This window comes from Balaenoptera musculus, chromosome 6, assembly GCF_009873245.2.
Source record: "Balaenoptera musculus isolate JJ_BM4_2016_0621 chromosome 6, mBalMus1.pri.v3, whole genome shotgun sequence".
NCBI classification, from domain to species: Eukaryota; Metazoa; Chordata; class Mammalia; order Artiodactyla; family Balaenopteridae; genus Balaenoptera; species Balaenoptera musculus.
This window is the reverse complement of record NC_045790.1, coordinates 96849858-96875913: the sequence shown is the minus strand read 5'-3', so window position 1 is coordinate 96875913 and position 26056 is coordinate 96849858. Positions and strand designations below refer to the sequence as shown.

The following is a 26056-nucleotide window of genomic DNA, read 5'->3' as shown; positions in this document are numbered from 1 at the left end:
ACTGGGCATTAATTTAATCAAGCTCTGTTTTAGGGAAATGAAGAAGAGAATTGACAATCTGGGGAGAATAATATAACTTCAATTCCTAGCCTCAGTTGTGGGAATGCACTAAGCTAACAGGGTATAAAATCCCTCCATGTTTCCCCATTGTCCAAAAAAGAAAATCCATTCCCTTCATTCTTGTGTCACCTCTTTGATTGATAAAGTCCTTACCATTTTCTCCTCCCATAAACCTGGGCTCTCTCAGCCGTTACAACACTTATCATACTGGTTTTTACCTTAATTTATGTGGTCTTTCTCCCCTGCTAGACTAACTTCCTTGAGGTAAGAGATTTCATTTTTTTAATTGGTGTCTCCAACACTCAGCACAAGATCCAGGACAGAATAGGTGATTGGAAAATGGTGAATGCAGAGTGATCAAATAAGTAAATGAATGAATGAATGCTCCATCCTTCTGGGTCCAGCTCAAACCTACTCCTTCAGGTGACACCCCATCTCTCCCTCTCCCAGATAGAAGTCAGGTGGTTCTAGAATGGCAATTCCAGAATATTTGTAGGGAAAATATGTCTTTCTATAGAAGATAGATTAGGAGAGACAATTCAGGTTGGAGGGGATGTGTGCGAGGTAGGTGTGTGTGTATGTGTGTGTGTGTGTGTTGGGGTCACTACTGGGCTCCTTAGAAAGTCACCTCTGAATAAAAGCACAGGCTTCCCTTAGATTGTATTGGGGGGTGATGGGGATGAGAGTCTCTAAACCAGCCTTGGAGTATCTTCCCATTTGTCTTGGTATGGGAAGGCATAGAATACTTTTTTCCCAACCCACTTCATACACATTTTTTAAAAATGTTTATTTTGAGATAATTGTAGATTCACATGCAGTTGTAAGGAATAATACAGACATCCCATATACCCTTCACCCGGTTTCCCCCAGTGTTGACAAGATCACAACCCTGATCCTGACATTGATACAATCCACCCATCTTATTCCGATATCTCCAGTTTTCTATTTTATCTGCATGTGTGTGTTGTGTCCACTTTATATTTGTGAAAACGTTTTTCCCACCTACTGGAGATCGGGCAGGGGTCCAGTCTGATCTATCCCTGCACTGGAGTTGGCTCCTGCAGACACCAGTATATGCTTGAAGAGATAGGTTTCTTGCACACAGTAGGTGCCCAACAATCGTGCACATAAACACATGAACTTGAATGTTAGTGTGTGCAAAAAGGGACCGCGAGCTTTCAAGGTGAAAACTGAGCCTGAAGCATTTAGTATTTCAGGGTCAAAAAGTTGGTTATTCCCCGCCCCCCGCCATTGTGAATTAGCTAGCTGGCTAGTTGCACCAAAGCGATCCTGACGAACAGGCTTCCATCGCGGAAAAGCAGTTTTTGAGGTCCAGCCCCCCGGCCCGCGGCTGGAGAAGTGGGGGGACTCGCATTATTCTCCCACCCCTACCCCCACTTTCGCCCCTTTCTTCCCTGGGGTTGGACTGTTTCACCCCGTCTCCAGGCAACCGCCAGGCGCGAAGCCGGACGTCATTTCCTGAAGAGCCCGCCGGGGGGAGGGGGCGGGAGAGGGGGAGGGGCAAGGGGGCGGGGCCAAGACTGGGCTGGCGAGAGCGACGGCGTCGGAACTCGCTGGAAGATCGGCCCCGGGCTGCTCAACAGTTCTCAAAGTCCCGGCTCGCGGGCGCGCGGCTCCGTCTGCGCGCGGGTGGTTCGGGGGACGCAGGGGTACCCGGGCTGCTGCCTCCCAGGGCTGCCCCGGACATGCCCCGCACCCCCTGCCGGACGCCCGTGCGGCTCCATCAGCTGCGATTCGGGGGGCTCTGGGACTAGAGCGCCCCCCACCCCAATTTATGACTTTGGGGCCCCCCAGCCCGAGAGGAACGGGCGGCCCGGCTGGGGGAGCCCCGGGCATGGTGTGACGGGGCGGTCAGCTTTGCTGGGCACCCCCCACCCCACTGCAGCCACCCGTCGTCTCTGTGCCCTCCAGAATGTAGCTGCTCTCTCCGCGTCCCCCCGGGCTCCAGCCGCAGTAGCCGCGACCTCCGGGCTCCAGCCGCCAACTCCTTGTCCCTTGGGACCCCGCCGCCGTCTCCGCCTTGCCCGGACTCCAGCCTCTGTCTCCGCGTCCTCTGGACTCCAGCCTCCGTCTCTGCGCCCCGAGGACTCCAGTTTCGCGACACCCTCCGTCTTCGCGCGCCCGGGACTCTAGCACTGGTCTCCGCGATACCCCCGGGATTCAGGCACTGTTTCCGTGCCCAGCCCAAGCCTAGACTCCGGCCGCCGTCTCTGCGTCTCCCCGGATCCAGCCCCTGTCTCGGCGTCCCCCCAGCTCCCAAACCCGGACTTCGGCTGCGATCTCCGCGCTCCCGGGGATCCAGCTGTCGCGCCAGTGCCAGCGAGTGCAGCGGCTGCCCCACCGCGCGCCCCGAGTCCGCCCGGCCCTCGGCGGGGACATGAACGCGCAGCTGGACGGCCTGTCGGTGAGCTCGTCCTCCACCGGCTCTTTGGGCTCCGCGGCCGGGGCGGGCGGCGGCGGCGGGGGCGCGGGGCTGCGACTGCTGTCTGCCAACGTGCGCCAGCTGCACCAGGCGCTGACGGCGCTGCTGAGCGAGGCGGAGCGGGAGCAGTTCACGCACTGTCTGAACGCCTACCACGCGCGCCGCAACGTCTTCGACCTGGTGCGCACCCTGCGCGTGCTGCTGGACAGCCCGGTCAAGCGGCGTCTGCTGCCCATGCTGCGGCTGGTCATCCCGCGCTCCGACCAGCTGCTCTTCGACCAGTACACTGCCGAGGGTCTCTACCTGCCCGCCACCGCCTCCTACAGGCAACCCAGCTGGGGCGGCCCCGACGGCGCGGGGCCCGGGGAGGTGCGCCTAGTGAGCCTGCGGCGCGCCAAGGCCCACGAGGGCTTGGGCTTCAGCATCCGCGGGGGCTCGGAGCATGGCGTGGGCATCTATGTGTCGCTGGTGGAGCCAGGCTCTCTGGCCGAGAAGGAAGGGCTGCGAGTCGGGGACCAGATTCTGCGTGTCAACGACAGATCCCTGGCCCGGGTGACCCACGCTGAGGCCGTCAAGGTAGGGCTCTGGTTTGGGGATGAATACGGGGCAGAGTGGCGAAGCTCCTCATATTGGCAGTAACTCCATGCTGTGTGTCCTTAGGCAAATCGCTTAACCTTTCTGGGTCCCGTTTTTCTTAAAAGTATTTCTTTAAAACAGGAACATCTAGTTTTTTGAGCAAATAGATGCCAGGCACTTGGGATATAGTGATGGGCAAAATGGACATGGACCCTGCCTTCGTGGGGCGTAAAGGCTAGTGCGTGGGAGACAGGCATTATCAAATACTTAGGCAAATGTGTGATTACAAAGTGCGAAAGGGGCTATGGGTTCTTATGAGCATTAAAAGAGAGAAGGTCTCTGCTTGGCATATAGTTAGTTATCAGTGGGTGACCTCCCCTTCTGCTGTTGTTATTCTCATTATTCTCTAGGCTTTTGCCCCTGAAAGAAAGTTTTGTTAGTGTCAGAGTGGTCCAAGGAGTCTGGTCTGGTGACCCACAGAGTTCTGGCTTGACCCTGCTGTTTATTGAACCAGGCCATGTATCTTGGGACACGTCACTTGCCCCCTCATAACCTCTGGTTCTCACTTGGACTGTAAGTGTCTCTAACGTTGTTGGGAAGGAGGCATCTGCCTGAATGTCAAAAATAAATTCCCCACCCCCTTGAGAGTAGTTGTACTTTTTGTGTCTGTTAATTGAGAAAAATAACCTCCTGTCAACTAGCTCTTAGGGATTTAATCATGCTGTTTAAAGGAATGTACATGTTTGCTGATCTCGTGCCCAGGGCTATTGCAGATCAAGTGGAGTATGAGGTGGAGAGCGTTTGGTTTATGTGTGGATTCAGGGATCCCTTGCAGGGGTATACACACACACACACACACACCACCACCACCACCACCACCACCACCACCACCACCACCACCACCTTTGTGTGCAAGAAGTGAAGAGTTCTGGGGAAAAGGAACAGTGACACAATCTGCTTCTGCAGGGAAAATGCTTCCCAGGGGATTGGGGCGGCCTGTGACCCAGCTTCTCACCACCCCACCGCTCGCCCCTGCCTCGGGTCCCCCTCTATGCAGGTGTTTTGGACTCCAGCGGAGGGCCTGCAGGCTGCTGGGGAACGCTTAGGCAGCAGAGGTCCCCGGGCTACTTCCTGGTTCTGTTGATGACCTGTGGCCAGGTGCATCTTGAACCCACTTCCTGACTGTTCACCTGGGGCCTGACCATCCTCTGACCTTGGCTTCCCTCATTTGCTTCCTGATCTGTCTGCCCCTCAGGGAGGCCCCTGAGGATTTTAGAAACTTCTTCACTGCTTCTGAAAAAAGAGGAATGAGTTTATATTAATCAGGGGTGCAGCGGACAAAGCTCCTTGTGGGTTTCAGGACATCCTCCTGTCTGTCTCCTCCCCCCAGCCAATCTCTTCCTGTTATCTGACATTCCACCTATTTATAAAGAAATAATCCATTAGCCTTTGACCCTAAAAGGTCTGGAGTTCCCAGATGATCCATTTATACTTGGAAGATACTTGATCCAAATGGTCATTTATAAACGTGGATTCAATTTTAGTGGCAGTTTAAAAGGACTCAGGTAGCTTAATCATCACAAGGTGATAGACTTGAGAAAGGCCTCAGGTAACATGGACTTTCAAAACACTGAGTCTCCCTTCAGTTCCCACCCCAGACTCTGCGGCACCTCTAAGGCTGGAGCTGCTCAGTTGTGAGTTTCCGATAGGCCCTCCCCCATCTCGTTGATGGCGCTCTGCATCTTCTCCCTGAACGTCCCTCGACTACGCCAAGGTGCTGCTACCCGGTGACTCAGAGCAGCCCCAGGCCTTAGCTCCTGTGTTTGCTCTTGTTGCTTCCAGAGTCAGACCTGAACTCTCTTGGAATAGCTTTTGAAGCTTCCGAACTGCCCTTGCTGGGGGGGCGGGGGGCGGGGTGGTGTTGATAGGAGCAGAACTGCCCTGGGATGGGTGAGAGCCAGTGCGATCCGGGCAGCTCCTTATCCCCATCACTTTTCCTGAACAGGCTAAGGGAACACTTGCGTCTCGGGTGACCCTCTTCCTTCCGGCCAGTGCCAGACACATAACCAGCCTGGAACACACCCCTTTGGACCCTTCAGAAGCAACAGGCAAACGAGTGCTGCTTTGTGTCACCTTAACTCCAGGGAGAAAGGGGGACGGACTTTCCATGGATGGAATTTAAAACGGAGGAGGCGGCACCTCATCTCTGAGGCCTCAGGAGGGCCTGGGCTTGCAGGATAGGCGGGAGTTTCAGGGACAGTTTAGAACACTTGCAGCTGTTGACACATTTCCACAAAATTAAAGGTGTTAAGTCCCTTAACTGAAAGCCCAAAGAGGCCCCGGCTTCTCTACGAGGTACAAACTGCCCTTAACCGGGATTTCTGCCCTTCCAGCCCCTCTTTATAAGCTACGGTGCAGGGATTTTAACTTCAGATTTTATTCAAATGGCACCAGTGTTTCTGCTTCTGTCCTTCTTCTGTTCCAGGATATCACGTTGCATTTAGTAGGAGACGTGTTTTCTTTTTTCTTCTTCTTCAATTTTATTTTATTCATTTGTTGATTTTTTTGCTTCCTCCCACAGTTTTATTGAAGTATAGCTGGCAAGTAAAAAGTGTATGTATTTAAGGTATACAATGGGATATTTGATACACCTTTATATCGCAAAATGATTACCACAATTAAGCTAATTCACATATCCATCACTTCACAGTTACTTTATTTTCATGGTAAGAACACTTAAGATGTACTCACTTAGTAAATTTTAAGAATACAGTTCAGAATTATTAACTGTAGTCACCGTGCTGTGCATTAGATCCTTGGCACCTACTCATCTTATAACTGGAATTTTTACCAATATCTCCCCTTTCCCCCACCCCCAAACCCTGGCAACCACTATGCTACTCTCTACTTTCATGAGGTCAATGTCTTTAGATTCCACTTATAAGTGAGATCATACAGTATTTGTCCTTCTGTGTCTGGCTTATTTTACTTAGTATAACGTCCTCCAGGTTCATCTGTGTTGTCACAAATGGCAAGATTTCCTTTTTTAAATGGCTGAATAATATTCCATTGTATATAAATATATGCCACCTTTACTATCTCCCTTTATCTGTCAGTAGACACTTAGGTTGTTTCCATGTTTTGGGTATTGAGGAGATATGTTTTCAATCTTGAAATCTTTATTTTTCCTCTGCAGGTAGAAAGTGGGGAAAGATCCTCTGAGCTTTTCAAAGGAGAGGTTAATTGTGTGTGTGTGTGTGTGTGTATAAAGAAAATTAAATTTTAGGAATCAAATTCCTTAAGAGTTGATGAATCAGAGAGGGTCACCTCCTCTCAGTGAACAGAGGAGATTGAGTATACAAGGGTTCTTCCACTTCTCTTCTGACAAATTAAGTATCCATTGTTAGGGCAAGTTCAGTGAGGATTTTATCCTCTGTCTGGTGGGGCTCCCATCCCTCTCTTGAAGCCTATTTGCTAAATCAGCAGGGACAGGTGCGGATAAGGCAAGCCATTTACTATTTGCAATTATGTTGAAACGTTTGATTTTTGAAAAGTGTATCTTGAACGAACAGGAGCCAAGCTAATAATAATAAAAAAGTAGATCTTTCAAAGATTTTCAGCCAAAAATGCTTGATAAATTGGCCAAGAAGTCCACAGGCCAGGGATGTTGCATTGGACTCTGCTGCACATTTGTTGTGTGACCTTGGGCCAGTCACTGACTCTCTACGGGTCCTAGGGTGGATGAGCCAGGCAGTCTGTGATTTGCTCAGTATGTACTACACAGAGGCGTTTAGAATGTCTAATCCGGTGTTTCCTTGTTCTTTTGGAATTGATTTCGTTTATCGCAGAGTAAAGACAGTTGGCTAACGATTGGGAGACAAGAATCTTGGCACTCTTGGGTAGCCTCCTACCAAATCAAGAAATTGATGGTTTACACACTGTGCTGACGAGAAGTTGACTGTTGTCCCTCAACCCAAGAACACTAACCCCTGTGCCATTCCAGAGTAAATGAGAAAACGACAACAGGACTGTGGCATGCCCAGCACCACCCTGGGAGCATTCAAAATCAAGTTCACTTACACACTTGCTTTCTGAGTCCCTGATTCTTCTGGTAGCAGAATGCGGGGTATCCACGTGCCGCCGGGAAGTGTGTGTATGGGTGCGTGTGTTTCATCTCGATAAAAATTAAACGGCTTCATTACAGTCTCTGAATCCCCCCAGGTGCATCCAAGGAGCATATTAGAATTTGAAACGTTCCAGAAGTTTAAAACAGTGGCTGGCCCTTTCATTTAGTTAGAGTTATCACACCCTCCCTTCCTTTGCATAATAACCCGGGAAGAATCTGTCTGTATTAATATAAGTTATTGTATTTGGTCTGGCACATTCTAAATGACACATTTGTCATCTTCCCATTGTACATGGTTGGCTGAAGCCATTACAAATTATCACCACTTCCAACTTTGTGTCTGAAATGCAGCTCCTCCTCCCCTGTCTCATTCCTGTCTTCCAATTTGGAAACCATGGGTAATGTGTTCGTGGGGACACACAGGCTTTCCTCTGGCTCTGCACTCACGCTTGGGTCCTCTGAGCCCTGCCAGCAATGACATGTTGAAAGCTCACTATTAATAAAACCATTATTGAATAGATGTTTGGTTGCTGGGCCCAGAGCGTGAGGCAGTACCTTGAGAGGGTGCATTTCTTTAATTTAGTCTTGTGTATTTATTTGGCTCAAGGTTTTAGAAAATGATGGTGCCTTTCAACTGGTTATTTGCGGTTCAAATCAAAGAAGCATTTTCTAGGGTGGAAGAGAATGCCTTTATTTGTTTTTTTCAGGATTGATATTTTTATAGTAGAAGATTCCTGCCTCCTGACTTTAAGCTGGACGGGAAAGAGATGTAGAATCACTCCAGCGCTAGCCTCTTGTTTTTCCCCCTCCCCCTCCCGACAAACCCAGTTGTTTATTACCTGCCGTAGATTCATCATTTAGATGGAGCTACAAAGACAAGTATGATCCTTTAACCCCCGACCAACTGGATTTTGTGCGCGGTGCTGCTTCCCACCTCCGCCTGCCTTCAGCCACAAGACACCCAGTCTGTACGCACCTGTCAAGTGCGCGCAGCCCCTTGCGTGCCTGTCGGCTAGTGCTTGCTGCACATGTGCATCTCCGAGTCCTAATCCACCCCCCCCCCCCCCCCCCGCCACCCTTCAAAGGGCTTTGCACTAAAGCAGGCGTTCCTGGGGATTAGGCTCCAACTGGCTTTCCAGCAAGGTTCTTGGATGACCTGGAAGGGCAGTGTTTGGTCTCCACGGCTTAGGGACCCCGGACTAGTGCCCAGCAAGGACCAGAGAATCTGATTAGAAGGAATGACATTTCATGGCTAGAGGTAGCTGCAGGCTGCAATACAAATCTTTCAAAACCGATTCTATTTCTTCCTTTTTTCTTTTTCTTTAAAAACCCCCAAGCAAGAATCTGATGTTAATGTTGAGCTCACACAGAGTTCTAATTGCGCCCCAGGGCGGGGGCCGCCTTTTCAAGATTCCTGTGCTGCAGACATTTCCATTTTACAGCAGGGCAGGTGGAAAGGGCGCAAAGAGCAAGAATCAGCCTCTCCATTTGCTTCCTGTGCACTCGGGCATCAGCTGCAGGAGGCAGCACCATGGGGTCGGTGCACTTGTGTCTTAACCTTGCTTTCCGGAACACTACTGGGAAGAGAGGAGGCTGACTTAGTGTGTGTCTACTGTATGATGGGTGCCTTCTCCCCCCACAGGGAAGGCAGGGAGGTCAGGAGGGTCGTGCCCAAGGAGGTGAAATTGACTAGCCCAGGGTCACCATTGGGATTAGGAGTTAAGCAGCCCTTTTGCCTTACCTCCCCGCCTGGAACCCAGCCCTAGGGTTATGTACCTGTCCTTCTGGAAGGCAATGCCAGCCCCCTGCTGGAAGGCAGGCAGACGGCACATTTTGTGCCTGACATTCAGGGGGCCTTTTAAAAACTATCCAAAGGCTTCATTTTACTCAGTGGGGAGTCTGATGCTTACATGTCGAGAGAAAGTGGCATGTTTTAGTCCAGCCTGTCATCAGGCAGAGCCGTTTGTCCGCTGGTGCTCTAAGCAGCGCTTACCACACCCAGGCCTGTGGCTTGTACTTGGAAATCAGAGATGACCAGTATACAGCCCGTGCCCTCAGGGAGTCATGAGGGGGACTTGGATCCATTCATGGCCACAGGTCACCAAGTGTTGTTGTTTATTGTTTTTTTAAATTTATTTATTTATTTATTTATTTATTTATGGCTGCATTGGGTCTTTGTTGCTGTGTGTGAGCTTTCTCTAGTGCAGCGAGTGGGGGCTACTCTTCGTTGCAGTGCCCGGGCTTCTCATTGCGGTGGCTTCTCTTCTTGCGGAGCACGGGCTCTAGGCGCGTGAGCTTCAGTAGTTGTGGTGCACGGGCTCAGTAGTTGTGGCTCGCGGGCTTAGTTGCTCCGCGGCATATGGGATCTTCTTGGACCAGGGATTGAACCCGCGTCCCCTGCGTTGGCAGGCGGATTCCCAACCACTGCGCCACCAGGGAAGTCCCACCGAGTGTTTTAAGTGCCGTGACATCTGCATGCCTCTGCATCCCTGCCACCCTCTCCAAAGCAGCATCGCCCCAACCCCCCCAACTCCTCCATCCTTGTACCCTGCTTTAATTTCCTTCAGCACACTTGTCACTACCAGAAGGACATTTTACTGTTTATCATCATCTGCCTTCCCCACTTCGAGTAAGCTCCGTGAGAACTGAAATTTGTCCTGCATTACTCACTGACACACCCCCAGCACCTCCACGGTGCCTGGCACACAGTAGGTGTTTTAATAAATAAATATTTGCTGAATGAATGGAATGATCTTACTCCCAATACAATGCTGGTGACTTCAGGATTCCTTGGTTCTTGAGTGTGATTGCTTAAGAAAGTCTGTGGATTGCAGTGTACTGGGTGCTGGATAGAAAAATCAAGGAAAGCCATAGGCTCTACTGCGTGCTGTACCAGGAAGCTGGCTGTGTGGCTGTGGGCAGGTCACGTGACATCTCTGAACCTCAGCTTCGGAACTGTGAAATGGGCAGAGCTACCTCCCACTTGCCTCCTTCCCAGGACGGCTGTAGGGATCAAATGAGTTAATAGGTATGAAACCTACTGAATAGGAAACCCTCTAATACCATTTAAGTGAAAGACCTTAAAAAAAAGTGTGGTCTGTGACGGTGGGCAATAGCTTTTTCTTTTCTTTTTTTTTTTTAATAAATTTATTTTATTTACTTTTTATTTTTGTCTGTGTTGGGTCTTCGTTGCTGCACGTGGGCTTTCTCTAGTTGTGGTGAGCGGGGGCTGCTCTTTGTTGTGGTGCGCAGGCTTCTGTTGTGGAGCACAGGCTCTAGGCACACGGGCTTCAGTAGTTGTGGCACGTGGGCTCAGTAGTTGTGGCTCGCAGGCTCTGGAGCACAGGCTCAGTACTTGTGGCGCACGGGCTTAGTTGCTCTGCGGCATGTGGGATCTTCCCGGACCAGGGCTCGAACCCGTGTCCCCTGCATTGGCAGACGATTCCTAACCACTGCGCCACCAGGGAAGCCCTGGGCAATAGCTTTTTCCAACGTCTGCAGCCCAAATCGACCCTAAGAGACCCCTTCAGTTACTTCATTTGTCACTTTGCTTTCAATTTAAAAATCACATTCCCAGAAGTGGGTTATTTCCACAGCCTGACTGTGTCTGAGATTCCAAAATAGAATCATTTATGCATTCTGAAGCAATCAATGAACCAGTTTCGGGTGAGATATATCTTCTATATCTTTTGGCTTTTTATTATTAAAAAAAAAAAAGAAACACTTCAGGTTTCAAGAAACCTCAACGTTTCAGGTGAAGGGCAAGTTCCTACTAATCACATATATGTTTCAAAGCTGCTTTACCTGAGAATGCATAAATGGGTTTTTTTCTTCTTTTCCAGTCCTAGCCCCTTTGCCTCCTTTCCCCTTTGAGAATTTGTGTTCCTTCTGCTAAATTGGCTGTGGTACTGCTTCAGCTGGCAGCCAGTTTCATAGTTATTTTTCCTTTCTACCTGAGTTTTCATAATATCAGCATCCTCTCAACTTTGAATGCAAAGCAAATAGATCAGCCTCCCATAAACAGGTCCCAAGCTGTCCTCTTTATGGTACTTTTAAGCTGCAGGCTACAGGGAAGTACACAGTAAAGTGACATCAGAAGTGTGTTTCCAGACACCCAGGTGTTGGGGCCTTAAAAGTGGTGATTCACAAATTAACAAGTCCCCCCCCCCCCAGACAAGTCTTAACCACTCTGAGGTTTGGGAAGCACATCTTTCTTTCGGATTCCACCCCTTCCCCCCATCCCACCCCCATTTATATCCACATAAAGGCTTGATCAGAAAGGTGGATCGAGCCTGTCCCCATGCTTAGCTGTTTCGGAGCACAATTCCAGATGTGCAAGGTCAGCTGATATATTGGAAAATCAAGGGAAGGGAGGTCTGTACCCAAGAGGTAACTTTCGGAGATGGACCTGGGTTCATCTGACAGTGTACTTGGCTGTGACCTTGAGCAACTCCCTTTGCCTCTCTGTGACTCAGACTCCCGGACTGGTGAGCCTGTTTCCCCGTCCTTACAAACAGGTCACTGACGCCGTTGCACATCAAAAGTTTGAGAAATAAGGATGTAGAGGTCCCACTGAAAGGATTGAAATGAAAAATGCTATCGACAGAATTAGCTTGGCTTTGAAAGTTTTCCGTTGTGCCTGTTGAAAAACAAAGAAAAAATGTATTTGGAAGAAAACTCTGGAACTTGGGGCTTTCGTGATCCATTGTAGATATTTGAATTGCACAGTCATTTACTAAATGTAATCAATATTCCCACATAGACAGAGTTTCTTTAAAAATGTAATTGCTCCTATCTGGATGTTGGCATCTGCATTTTCATTTTACAGCAGTAATCAAGCCCAGGGATTGAATGGAATTGTATGCCCCGACCTCCCTTAAAAATGTCGGGAGGCAAGACAGATGCATGGCCCAGAGGCCAGCGTGTGACAGCCTTGTCCCCCGATCAGCTGCATGCCCAACCTTGTTCCCCAGCGTCCTTCCCTGTTGGACGCCCCAGGGGCCCTGACGAGGAGGCAGAGGAGTTAGCTGTTTCCAGAACCCATTTAAGCAATTAATGCAGGTGAAAGTGGTGATTTGACAACATGGGCATCCGCACTTTAAAAAAAAACCCTGTAATTTATTTGAACCACTTCTGCAATGGTGTTCTAGGCTTCATTAAGAGGTTTCTGATTAAGAAAAGAAAAGAATAGAAAAGTGGTCCAGCTATCAGAAATTAACCTCCCATGTAGGCAGGGAAGCTTCGCTCAGAAGTCCTTGGGGAGGGGTTTTCCTTCTGCCATTTCCATCCTCCTGGCCCCAGATGGAGGGTGTGGTGTCCTTTGGTGTGTCTGGACCCAGCATGACCTTTATGCTTTTCTTCATCTCTCTTCCGCCTCCCTCTTCTTTCTTCTTGGGTTCCCCAAACCTCTCCCAGATTTTCCCCAACTCTCCTGAACCCTCTCCCCCTTCCAAGAGTCCTTCCAAATCCTGAGATTTTTATGTCTGCTGGGCACGTCAGGATGTTCAGATCGCCCACAAATTCCTTCCCCTCTTCCCCCAAATGTCTGTCTCTTCACCCATCTCCTAGCAGTGTGGTCTCTGAACAGGATCTGTCCTCCCTTTAGTTTATTTATTTATTTTTATTTATAGTTTCAGTTCTTCTCTGGTATTAACAACAACTTTATTTGCCCTGGAAGCCCTGGCTCATCTCTGACCCTCTGATGGCACCTCTCCACTCACCTGCAAATCGTGGACATTTCCCAAGTTAGTAACTTGACCTGCTCCTCTTCTCCATGGTCCCCGTTGGGGATCGCACCGGCGCTGGCGGGGTTAGACTCTCTGGGGCTGACCTCTCCCCAGCGGGTCTCAAACCACTCCTCCCCCGCCATCGCCACTGCCGGGCCTCAGAGGCCTCCTGCTGTCTGTCTGTCTCCCATCTTGCTCACCTGCCGCCCAGTCCATTCTGCACCCTGGAAGCAGGGTGAACTTTCTAAACTTGGGTCTGATCCAGCCATGCCCTGCCTAGTGCCTCGCACCGGAGCTGGGAGCCCGTGGGGCAGAGGCCGAGCCCCTCACCCTGATGTTCGGGCTGCCCATGATCCGATCCCTTTGTACCCACAGACAGTCCTTTTCTCCGGCTGTTCCCAAGTGCAGTTCACAGTTGGTCAGACAAGCAGCACGCCCTCCTCTGAAACACGGCTTTGTTTCTCTCCACCCGTTGACATCCACGGCCCCAGTGCATCCTCCCAGCAGCCCTGCCGCCCACATGCAGCTGCCCCATCCGCGAGAAACCTTCCCTTCTCCCCTCCCCTTCCTCCGGGTAGTGGCCTCCTTCACTCTGTTGTGACACAGGGTATATACTTCCTAGTGTTTTCTTGTGTTGCTCTGCGGACAATAATAACCTTTGTATATATAAATTCACTTAAACATCACGACAGCCCTGTCAGGTAGGTACCACGCTTATTTGCTTCATTTTGCAAAACTACAAAGAATTTGTCACTTGCCTGTTGTCACAAAGATGGAAAGTGGCAGAGTCGGGATTTAAACCCAGATTTTGTTGACTTGAGGGAATGTATCCATCACCCCAGCACCGGAAAGAGGCAGCATCCTTCTGTGCTTGAACCTGGGCTCTAGAGCCAGACGCTCTGGGTTTGAAGCCCAGCTCTGCCACTTTGTACTGTAGGGCCTTGAACAAGCTTCTTAACCTCTCTGATTCTTAGATTCCTCTGCAATAAAATTGTGATGGGAATACTAGTCAAATGGCAAGCAAGTTACTTAACTTCTCTGTTCCATTTCCTCAGCTCTAAAATAGGGATATTGATGGCATTGCAGGTAACGTATTGAAGCACTGGGCACATCTATTAATTTGAACATTGAATGATTACCCACTATGTTCACTCCACTGTGTTGGGTCTGTTTTCCTACCAGGTGATGTTCTACTTCGTATAAAATACGTAACACACAAGATGCTTACAAGCCTACACTACTGAGCACACTCATAAATATGGCCACGTGGAGGGTCTTCTGTGCGCCACCGGGAACTCTGCTCGGGCTTCACACACTGACTCTTCACACAGTCCCCGGGGAGAGGAAACCGAGCATCTGGGAGGGGAAGTGACCAGTCACCTGCACACAGATGGGAGGTCGCAGGACCCGATTTGAACCCAGCTCTTTCTGCCTCCAAAGCATTGCTCTTGGCCACTGCTCTCGACAGCTTCTGAGAAGCGGGGTGTAAGCCACGGTGCTGGCCAGACCTGGGGTTCAGTAAGTGTATGCTTCTTCCCCAATTTTTTCCATTTGGCAGGAAAAGCCATGAGGAACCAGACCACCCAGGCCACAGCCGCCCTGCCCCTTCCTGGGAAAGCTCTATGCATGTCATTGACTAAACCTTAGGTACAGAGGTGGCAGTGGGCACTCCTTGCCTCCCTTCCTTGTCCCCCTCTCTTATCTCTCTCACCATGCCCTGACCTTTGTCAGGATTTTATTTTGTGCAGTCTGTGGAAATTCCCTAACTAGATAACTGTGACCTCAACTCAACCCCCATTAGGATAAACCTGTAACTTATGAAATCATCTCACTGGATGGTGGAGGCTTGAATCTGTCTTGCTGTCTGCCATCTGGGCAGGATGAGGACAGAGTCTCCTCGGCCTTGTGTAGAAGACTGGTGGCCATTGCAGACTGGGTAAATCAAAGACCGTTTTGTTCAGTTCATAGGAAACATGAGGAGTAGAGGAGTCTGGGCTTTTAAAAATAAAATGTGTGTGTGTGTGTGTGTGTTAATGACCTAAGAGATACGGGTTCAATTTAGAAAACTTAGAAACCCCAGAAAAACACAAAGGAAAAAACCCCCCAGATCTTGATAATCCCCTCCACCCAGAAACAGTCACTGTGGACAATTTGATTCCTGTCTGTTCAGTCCCCTGTGTGCCTGTGTGTGTAAATTTGCACTGGGAACCCTCTATAAAACGGCCACTCTGAACGTAGTAGTCATGGATCCTGCCTCTTTCACCAGACAATGTATCAGGACTGTTTTCCCACCTTGATAAATGTTTCTCGAAAATGATTTTTAATGATTGCATAATATATCATAGCAAAGGGGTACATGGTTTATTTAACTAATTTCTTCTTGTTGGACTGTTTTTTTAAAAAAACATTATCCATATTTCTGCTTTAAACATCCTTGCACATTAATCTTTAAGCACATCTCTAATAATTCTTTGGACTGTCTCTCTAGAGGTGGCATTGGCTCAGGGGATAGGCAGATTTCTATTTTATTTTATTTTATTTACTTATTTATTTTTGGCTGCGCTGGGTCTTCGTTGCTGCACTTGGGCTTTTCTGTAGTTGCGGCAAGCGGGGGCTACTCTTCATTGGGGTGCGCGGGCTTCTCATTGTGGTGGCTTCTCTTGTTGCAGAGCACGGGCTCTAGGCATGTGGGCTTCAGTCGTTGTGGCACGTGGGCTCAGTAGTTGTGGCTCATGGGCCGTAGAGCGCAGGCTCAGTAGTTGTGGCACACGAGCTTAGTTGCTCCACGGCACATGGGATCTTCCCGGACCAGGGCATGAACCTGTGTGCCCTGCACTGGCAGGTGGATTCTTAACCATTGTGCCACCAGGGAAGCCCGGATAGGCAGATTTTTAAGACTTGGGTAGATGTTGCCAAAGTGCTCTTGGGAAGGAGTTTGTTTTTATCACAGTCCCTCCTCCCAACATTAGCAGTGTATGAGACGCCTCATTTTTCCCCAGCCTTGCCAACACTGGATATCATATTTCTTTTCCATTTTTGACAATCTGATCGACAAAATGTATCCTACTCTGATTTGCATAATTTAAATAGTGAAGTTGAACTGCTTTGCATGTTTATTGTTTGTATAGCTGTATATACATATATATATAGAATGTATAGAATATATATAGAATATATAGAGTGTATAGAATATATCATATATACATATATAGATATATAATACATATATAAAATATTTATTTGGTGTATAACTTTTTGATGTTCTTTGCCCATTGAATCACAAGAATTTGACATCTCCATGTCATCAAATCTATCAGCCTTTTTCTTTATCATATCTCCTGGGTAGATTGTTAGGAGGTGGTTGATTCATCCACCTTGAATTCAGATTCTTCAGTCTAAGGGTGAATTAAATTGGAAGCCCATCCCCGTGTTAACTGAGAATGCACAGAAAGTAATGACAGACAGGAATGTGGAGAGTCAGCAAGGAGAATACTCCCCATCCACGTATCTACTCGTGCACTGAGAAAATGATATTGATATAAACTGATTTTCCTGATGGATGGATGCGCTGTGGACATTGATTCTAGACAGCAAAGCAGTCCATTGCAAACCCATCGAGGCACATCTGGTGACTATATTTATGACTCCTAGAATCTTGTTAGTTCCTCCTTAAAGGAAAAAAGAAAAGAATAAAGAGACAAAATTTAAAAGAACATTGTAAAGCAATTTACTTAAATTATAAGAGACTAAAAGCCAGGCTTAGTGGATAATTGAAGAATTGCATTAAAAGGAATCAGTATCTTTCTGAAATTGCTCTGTCCTCATCTTGTGAATTATTTTGCAAAGGGAGGGTCACTCTGTCACTATCTTGTAAATTTCTCATGGCATTATTGCCAAGGACAACATTTTTTTCCCTCTCTTTGATCCTTCATGTTTTCCCTTTTCGCCCAGCCTTAGCTCGCTAAGACATTTAGGGGCAAAGATACTGGAGAGCAGGGGTTTTGAAATTTCAAGTCCCCGTTCCAGCCTCTGGGATCCTGGCATTCCCAGCACTGGAGCAAAGGTTTCCTTCTGCATCTTCACACTGAGCCTTTGGAGAATGTCAAACTCATAAAGAAAAGAGAATGAGGGGAATGCACAGTTGATTTTTGAAAATCTACTTAGTAAGTTCCCAATTAAAGGCAAGTTTAAACATCATTAAGAAAACTGAAAAGGAGAAAAGAAGATGCAGATATTCCCACCCTCCTTAACTAGTCATCACTTCTCTGCCATCTCCCCTGGCCTTTATCTCTATGTATTCACATTTCCTCAGTGGTTTAATTACCTTCCTCCTTTCATTTTTGCTTCATACATATGTTGTCATGGTGCTTCCTGACCCTTATGTGGAGCTGCATTTCTGGGAGGGGGTCTTGGATGGGCTCACACAGCTGCTCTGCAGTCCACTTGATTTTCCCTGGGGTGCACCAGCTCAAGGAGGTGAAGTGGCCTCAAAGAGCCAGAACTGATGCCCATGTCGTGACACAGCTTTGCCCAGATCCTGGCCCCCTGATGGGCATACGGACGTCAGGTACGCTGCAATTAAGCTGCCCTTCTTGGAGATACCGTTAATTCTTACCACACTACTGCCCGCTCATGTCAACATTCCACAAGAAGATAGACTGATAATGTTTGGACTTTTGTTTGTAAATGACATGCATTCTTAGACCGAAGTCAGCAGCAGCAAAGTATTTCTGGGAAGTGGAAGAAGAGAGGTAAGATGAGAAAGCAGAGTTACTGCCCAAGTGTCTGTGAAAAATATCTCTGCTTCCAGCTGCATATAGAAGATGTCTAATCCTTGAGATGTCCTTCAGCATTCATTCATACACTTGGCAGTTGTTTTACTGAACACCTTCTATGTGACTGGTGTGATATAACACCCTCTTTAAACTCTTCATATCCCATGTACTTATTTGTTAATATATTTGTAATTAATATTACTTCCTACTTCAAAAATAACTGAGTGACTTAACCTAAAAAGCATATCGTGAAAGAGGCACGTGAAAGAGGGATCAGAAACCATATTGAAAAATGTATTGTGTGTGTGTATGTGTGTGTGTGCGTGCGCGCACGCGCACATGTGTTCACGCACCCAGGCATGTGTGAGGTGGTGCCTTTATAGGAATGATATTTCATATTCAAATGGAATTCTGAGCTTCCTAGCAACCAAGGCAAAAAGAGAAATTAATACATTTTCTTTAGATTCTATAGAAAACTCATTGGTACTTCAGGAGAGGTAAAATTCCTCATTGGCAGTCAATTTCAAGAGGAAGGAGGTCAATTTCAGGAGGAAGGCAATTTCAGTTGCATTTTTCATTGTCTCTCGTTTTATGTGGAATCACCCACAATCTCCTATCTTTCATATTTATTGATACATCTGTGACCAAACCAGAAGAATTTCCTGTCTTCTCCGTCTATTGAGAAAGATGTGGATAAAATAATCACTTATATAAGTGAGTACGCTGAGGTATGTACTTTCAGGGACGGGGAGCAGTACGTGCAAATAGCTTGGGGCACTTGATACTATAAGGAAGGCTAGGTGGCAAGGCAGGAGATGAGGCTGGCCGGGCAGCAGGGCCAGCTGTGCAGGCCTGAGAGGCACTGGGAGAGTTTGGGGCGGGGCAGGGCAGGGAGTGGTCCACTTGCATTTTAAAAGGATGTCCGGACACCCTGCAGAGACTAATTTTGAAGGCTGAGAGAGGAGGCTGGAAAGCTGTTGCAGTCAGTGGTCCCTGTAAGAGGTAATAATTAACACAGACAAAAATGTGGTGCAGAGGAAGGAGCTCTGAAGACAGAGTGTTAATTAGGGCTTTACTTTCTCATGACATTAAAATATGCCACAGGGGCAGAGAGTCCACACACCAGTTTCTGCCCTCCCTCAAAGTGGGGCTAATGGGGAGGGTCTTCCCAGTGCCTATGGCTGCACCTGGGACCAGTTCAGGGTTCAAGAGCACAAGGCCTCTCATTTATTTACAGCCTGTAAGTCCACGCTCCCTTTTCAGATCCTCTCCTTGTCCATCTTGTGAGGCCAAGACGTAGGATAGGCCTCGTGTTATTTGAACCTTCTTGAACTACTGGTAAGAGATGTATGAGTTTGGAGAATCCAAGATTCAAGTCCAAGCCCAGCCTCTTATCCTCTCTGTGACCTTACATAAGACACTTAAGCACCCAGATGTTCTTTCTTCATATGTGCACTGGGAAGAATAAAACGCGTGGTCATTGCAGTAATTTTGCTGTTATCAATAATATTAACCACCATTTGCTGAGCACCTGCTATATGCCATGCCCAGTGCAAGATGCTTTGTGTACATTATCTTGTCTGTCCTCATTTTGTCCACACATGTCCATAAGGGTAGGCATTAGTAGCCCCATTTAACAGGTGAGAAAACTGAGGCTTGGAGGGCTTAAGGAACTTGCCTGAACTCTCATAGCTAGGAAGACGTGGAACTATGTCTGGGAATGGTTTTCTAGTGAGTATACCTTTTACTGAAAAACTCTTGAGGGGTCCTCCCCCTCAGCCACCTTTTTATTTTGATGCTTTATAATACTTTGGTCCCCAGAAGGGATTGGAAGATAGAGCCAAGATTTGCCTAAACGGGGAGATTTCTGGAGCCTGTGGAAGAAGGCATGAAAGAGGATGGATCCCTGCGCCACAGTGAGCTCTGCTTCGGGAAAAGATCGCTGCACAGCCCTCACCCAGTCCCATCCACAGCGCCCATAGATGGGGGGCATTCAGGCCTCCTATAGGTCCAGGTTTCACAGTGCTGCCTCCTGCAGGTAATTATAGGAACTACACAGAGAGGGACAGGGTTGCATATGAAAAACAGACAGCCCACTGCCTCTGGGATTCCACTTTTCTCTGGTGTAGAGAATTAGATGCACGTGTGCTCCAAGATGCACGTAAAAGTATGTTATTGCAGATTGCTCGTGCTGGCAAAAATGAGAAGCAACATAAATGTCCAGCAATAGGGGAGTGGGAATTCAGTGGTTGTGCATCTCTGCCAGGGAATGCCATGTAGTGTTGGAAGAGGTGATCTTTTGAGGAAGAAGCTTCAAAATATATTTTTAGCTGAAAAAAAAAAGATATCAATGAAATCTTAAGTATGAGTCAACCTGTGTAAACCTCAGACCACAATAGTTTTGTGTGTGAACATCCACGTGTTTGTAAAATGCACACAAGAAGTCGGGAAGGATAGACACCAGAATGTAGCTGTGTGTGGTTACCATGGATGGTGAATTGAGACTTCTACTCTGGGTTCTCTGTAATAATAACACCTAACCCTTCTGTACCTCTTACCTATCTTCCAGGCACTAAACACTTTATGTATATTAACTAATTTAATCCTCACCACTGCCCTGTGAGATAATACTACTATTATCCCGTCTTATGCCTGGGAAACTGGGGTACAGACTGGCTAAGTAACTTGCCTGGGGTTGCCATCGGCGGGTAGCAGAGCCGGGATGGGAATCCTTGCAGCCCTGCTTCAGAGCTGCGGCTCTTAACCATTCCCTCTTCTGCTTCTCTCTCCGCATTCCACGTGTGTCTGAGGTGTGTATGCTCACGTGAGTGTGCAGAAGCATGGAATGGTGACCCAGGGCTGCCTGAGCCCCAGGCTAGTGCACTGCTCTTTCTGTGGCCTCATTTGAACAAATTTCTGGGGGCTGCCTGGCATCTCGAAAGCCCAGTGAACATCTTGAATGAATGAGCAAATGAATGAAATGAATGGGTAAGTAAGTGAAGGAGAAGAAGCAGGGGGAGGTTATAAAGAAAACAGAACATGCATTGTGCCTTAAGGAACTTGTCTTGTAGTCTTAGAGACAGAATGTATGAAGGTGATGCAGAGGCTATAGTATAGATGGCAACAAAAACATACAAGTGTGCTGGGTGCTCTCCGAGAAGGGGAGTCACTCACTATCTAGGAAGGCTTCCTGGAGGCGGTGGGAAAGGGGCTGAGTGTCAAAAGGCGGGGCTGATATGAGGAAGTGTGGATTAAAGGAAAGAAGGATGTTTCTGAAGAGGAGGAAAGTTGGGAGGGAGGGGCTAGAGTTGCTCATGTATTTGTATCCATGTAGATGGGAGGTTTAGAAAATTTCTAGGGCTTTTGTTTGGGAGAAGAAGCTGGCAGACTTAGGAAGGGAATTCATGTGCATTTACTACCTCCTCTGTGCTATGTACTTTATAGGTAGTTTACATTATCTTAATAATCCTTACAACAGTTGCATTTTAAATGCAGAAACAGGCACAGAGAGGTTAGGTTATTTGCTCTGTGCCACACAGCAGGTCAACCTCAGAGCCAGGATTGGTGCCCAGTGAGTCTGAACCCAAAGCCCAACTAGGCAAGGTGGGGTCAGGAAGAGCAGGGTAGCACCATCCTTCCCTCTCTTCCCCATCACTAACCTGGGTCTTAGACCAGCTCCCCTTCCTGAGTTTGAGTGATCTGTTCCCCAGAAGAGAAAACCTTGCCCTGAAATAAGCTGGATGGCTCACCATTATATGTCCTTACTCGAGACTTTTCTGAAACACTTCTTTTGTACCTGCCCCTCCAGACAATAGTCTAATGGTCTTGTGACGTTGTGCTTGCACTTTGGTGCATGTTTTTGAACACGGGAGTGTGTGTGCATCTGCCATGCTAACACCCCGCCCCCCAGTCCCTTCACATTGTAGCCGTCTCCAGTCTATTTCTCAGTCCTCTGCTGAGCAGAGAATTCTATCGCCTGGCCTGTGATTTTGGGGTATCGGAGTCAGCTCCGAAGAGCTGCCTCCTGAGAGCATTAATCCAAGTAGCAAGTTATTAAGTTTGAAGACATACACATATAATTTACATTTCTACAATCATAACACGCAGTCTGAGTAGTCATCTGGTGATAGGTCGTATCTTAGCCATGCCACCTGCCAGGTCAGATCGAGATTTCTGTGATCTGACCTGGTGGAATGCTGGTAAGCCCCTCGGTCGAGCTTCATCAGTAAATGTGATAACACGCAGGGGAGCAGAGGACTCTGGTGACGGCTCTTGCTTGCAGTGGACTTTCCCTAGATCTCATGGGATTTTTTTAGCCTTAGCTCATTGGATTCTTAAGTATCAGGCACTGTGCTAATAGGGTTCCTCTACCTAAAGAGAGAGTAGAAAAGAGATCTTCATTTTACAGGAGGGAAACAGATGAACAGAGAGGTTTGGTAACTTGTGTGAGGTGGCACAGCTTATAAGCAATTGATTCAGGATTCAGGCTGATGCTGCAGGTTGCTGCAGCAGGAGAGGGGTGTGGTTGACAGTCACCAACAGTCACAGGCAGAGCACGCAGGCTGCTTTAGGGTAGCTTTTGGATGTGATTTACCGCACATAAGCAGCTGCCTACAAAGAGCAGGGAAACACAGCGGTAGTCCCATTGGAGTGTGTCCCCCCAGCCCTCAGGTCCCTTTGAAGGTCCCTCTGCTGCCCATGATAGTGCCGAGTTGGGGTGTGCATCCTGCAACACCTGAGATGCTCCATCTGCCCTTCTGGTGTTTTCTTAAACCCTTTTGGTCCCTCCCAGTTGATATGGAACCTCAGAGCCTCCAGGCTCAAGATCTGGTTCAGGGACCTGATAGCAACTTCTTTTCTTCTAAATACAGAGGACACTGAAGTTTAACTTTGGGCAGGACCTTAGCAATCAGGGATTCCAACCCGTTCATTGCCAGTTGGCAAAACCGAGGCCCAGCAAGAGGAGGACGTAGCCCCCGACCACACAGCAGGACAGTGGCACAACAGGGACATGCCTGGGTCTCGGTTTCACAGCCGGAGTTCTTTCTAGTTTACCCTACTGCATAGGGCTGCTTGCTACTGAGGCTCGCCAGTGAGAGAAGCCACCAGTTCTGTGAAATGAATGGCCTGGGCACCTAAGCACACTATCCTCCAGATGGCCTGAGCCTCGGGGATTAAGGTAGCAACGGTGAGTAAGTATGGGAGGCAGGTGGAAGGGTTATCAGGGCAAGAAAGCACCAGCCAGCTCTTTTTAGGAATTAACCCCTCTGTTCAGTGACACCTTTTAAAATAAGCAAGCGGTTGTTTGTAAAAAAAAGGAGACAAGAAGGCAATGAGAAAGTAGAAACTGAGTTCCTAGACCATCCCCTCCTCCTCGCCTTCCCTGCGTGACACACAAGGTTTAGTCAAAGCACAATGGATGGAGGCCTTCCCTCGGGGTTCTAATGGCCACGGCACCAAGACCATATTTCCAGAGCCTGCTTGGATGTGGAAAGTGCTGTCTCAGGAATCTCGTTTTTTCTTCAGTTTTGCCAGAAAAATAAAGATGCATGATGACGCAGTGGATGATGATATTCGTGCTCTCCAAGACCCAATGAAAGCCCATATTTACCCCCCCAAAGAGCCAATATCAGAGGTTCCAGAATGGTCTAGGCTTGAGTGGCCATCAGATTTTCTGGTCCCACGGGCTTGTGATGGGGAAACTGAGGTGCAGAGGCGAAGAGGCTTGTCCAGGGCTGGCCTCCTGTGTCTGGGCTGTACGCTCTCAGTCCCTCCCCATCTCGGGTTGCCAGTGTCCCCTTCTGTACCACACTGGGGACGGGCAGCACTTGGGAGACTCAGTGACCTCCCAGGCCCTCTCCGGCGCCAGCTCTCCGTGGTGTTCTCATCAAGGTCAGTAACATCCTCTCCGTTCTCAAGGTTGCTGCTTGCCTATTTATAGAACTGACCAAGAGAATGCCACTATTGCCAGCGATACAGAATACAAATCAAGCACTGTGCGATGGTTTTCATTCTCTCAGACACCTCTTTTTTTTTTTTTTTTTTTTAACTCCTTGGGCAATGCTTATCTACGCCTGGTTTCCCTTCTCAATGTGGACACTCCTGGGAGGAGAGGGGAGTGGGCTCTGCTACCTGCTGACCCCCCACTGTGTGCAGAGGCCCGGCCCTCAAGCACACTGTTTCATTTAACCCACGCAGTCCTGAGAGGTGGGCAGTGTCTGCAACCCACGTGTGCTGCTTTCAGAGAGGAAGCAGCCGGCCCCAGGGCTCCTGACCTACAAGTGACAGAAGCAACTTAAATCCAGTTCTGCCCAAATCCACAACGTCCATTCTTTCCACTTGCCTTCCCCGTTCCTAATTCCAGCGCAGCCTTCCGGATCAGATGAGGAAGGTGGCTGCAGGGTGATGCCTGTGCATGCTGTGGTTCTTTGGAGGCCATATATGTGCTTTCTCATCCAGTCAGGGCAGCCAGGTTTTTCTGAGGACCTACTGTGCGCCTGACGGAGCCTTGTCTCTCTCCAGGCTGCAGGTGCCACGAGGATATGCCCACTTTGCTCTCTCCAGGCCCGGCACACAGTAGGCTCGGTCAGCCCTTGTTGATGAGTGATGGGGCTCAGACTCACCGTCTGTCCAGGGAAGGGAGCAAAGAAGAGGCAGGCCAGTTGGAGCAGCCTCAGAGCCGCAGCAGTGCCTTCACGGAGGAGGGAGCAGGGGGCAGGGCAGAAGGGTCGGGAAGACCGCTCAGCGGCTGCAGTGGCTTCTGCGGATGGTGCCCATGCCCTGAGTTCTGGCAGTAGCCCACTTGGTCTACGGCTTCCTCCATCCTGCATCTCTAGCTTCACGGAGGTTTTATTTTCCCAACTGTTCTGTCAGGGAAGTCCCAGGGAATGTGAAAAGAACACTGTACAATCTTTCTCTGCTCATCTTCTCAGAAATCTTTTTCACAAGCAGCATTTTGGAGAGCTGCCATCCTCTCGTTATCCCTCCACCCGGGACTGGCATTAAGCTTGCCCATCCTCCTCTGGAAGAGGTTCAGATGTCAGGGTGTCCAGTCCTGTGGCCCAGTGTCCTTGTCTGGCAGCCCCACCCAGCCAGGGCTCCCCACTGTCTTTGAAAGCCCCACCCTTGGCCCCTTTTGTCTGCCAACAGAACTGGGGGGTCAGTAGAACCCAGTGCCCCACAGATTCAGAGAGCTAAGTGCCTCCCTACCCTTTTATGTACATTGCTGTTTTCTGTCATTGATTGCAATATACCTTCATTCTGGAATATTTAGAAAATATTGAGAAACAGGAAGGACAAAATAATCATCACCCATAATTCTGCCACCCCGAGAGAAGCACTGCTGGCATCTTGGCACGTTACTGCTCAGTTTCATTTTTTTTTTCCTGTGTAATTTTTCTCTTAACATAACTGAGATCACACTGTAAGACAGGATTTATATCCTTTTGACCGCACTTAGCATTAAAATGTATCACACATCCATGGCATTACAAATACTCTGTAATGATTGTAAAATGCGATTTTAACGGCAGCGTGAATTTTCCCACGTGCAGGTACTATCTATCATTGGCTCAGAAGTCCCAGGTTTAGGGGTATGTTTGCTGTTAATCCCAGTGCTAAGTGACCGTCTCCCTGAATAAAGGGCTTCATGTCAGTACAGGTGCATCATGGGAAAGCAGCATGGCCGCTCCCAGGGCTCAGAGTTTGGGTTCACCTCTCCCTGTGGCTGTTCCATCCCCAGACTAGAAAGTGGGGAGTCAAGGTGGTATCCACACTCAAAACTAGTTGCTGTACGAAAGGAACCCCATACTAGCTGTGCGGGCAGGTCATTTCCCTCGTTTTCTTCCACTAAATCATGGAATCCCTCTCCCACTAAATTGGATTCCATGAGGATTTCAGGAGACAAAGCACATCAGGTACAGAGCTGCGTGTTTCATACATACAGGCGCTTTATCATTGTTAAGCTACCATTAGTATCAGTATTTTTATCTCTTGACTCTCTTGTCTAATAATTTATCGGGGTCACCGAGGCCACCCCCAGTTTCCATAAGGGCTCACGCGTTCGGCAGATGATTGTGCTTGTGGCTAAGATTTGTTACAGCAAAAGGCTACACAGCACAGTGAGCACAGGAGCAGCACGTGAGGCAAAGTCTGCAGGAAACCAGGCAGAAGCGTCTGAGTGCTGTCTGTGCAGTCACACGGGATGGGCTTGATTCCTCCAGCACGGAGTTGTAACAACACGTGTGAAATGTTGTCTACCGGGGATGCTTATTAGAGACTCAGCACCAGAGGTGGGCACCTCTGTCTGTACCCACATCCCAGACCCCCACATGGTTTGCACAAATAATCC

The 26056-nt window shown here is 48.4% G+C and overlaps 1 protein-coding gene across 4 annotated transcripts in view; it reads left to right on the top strand.

Annotated features, from left to right (window-relative positions):
• Positions 1–1659: 1659 nt before the first annotated feature.
• WHRN (whirlin) overlaps positions 1660–26056 on the top strand; it is an 89289-nt gene continuing 64892 nt past the window's right edge. For all 4 annotated transcript variants that reach the window (XM_036856810.1, XM_036856809.1, XM_036856808.1 and 1 more), the window contains exon 1: positions 1660–3079. In XM_036856810.1, the coding sequence (XP_036712705.1) occupies positions 2459–3079 (621 nt within the window). In that variant the 5' untranslated portion in view covers positions 1660–2458. The remainder of the gene's footprint in view (positions 3080–26056) is intronic.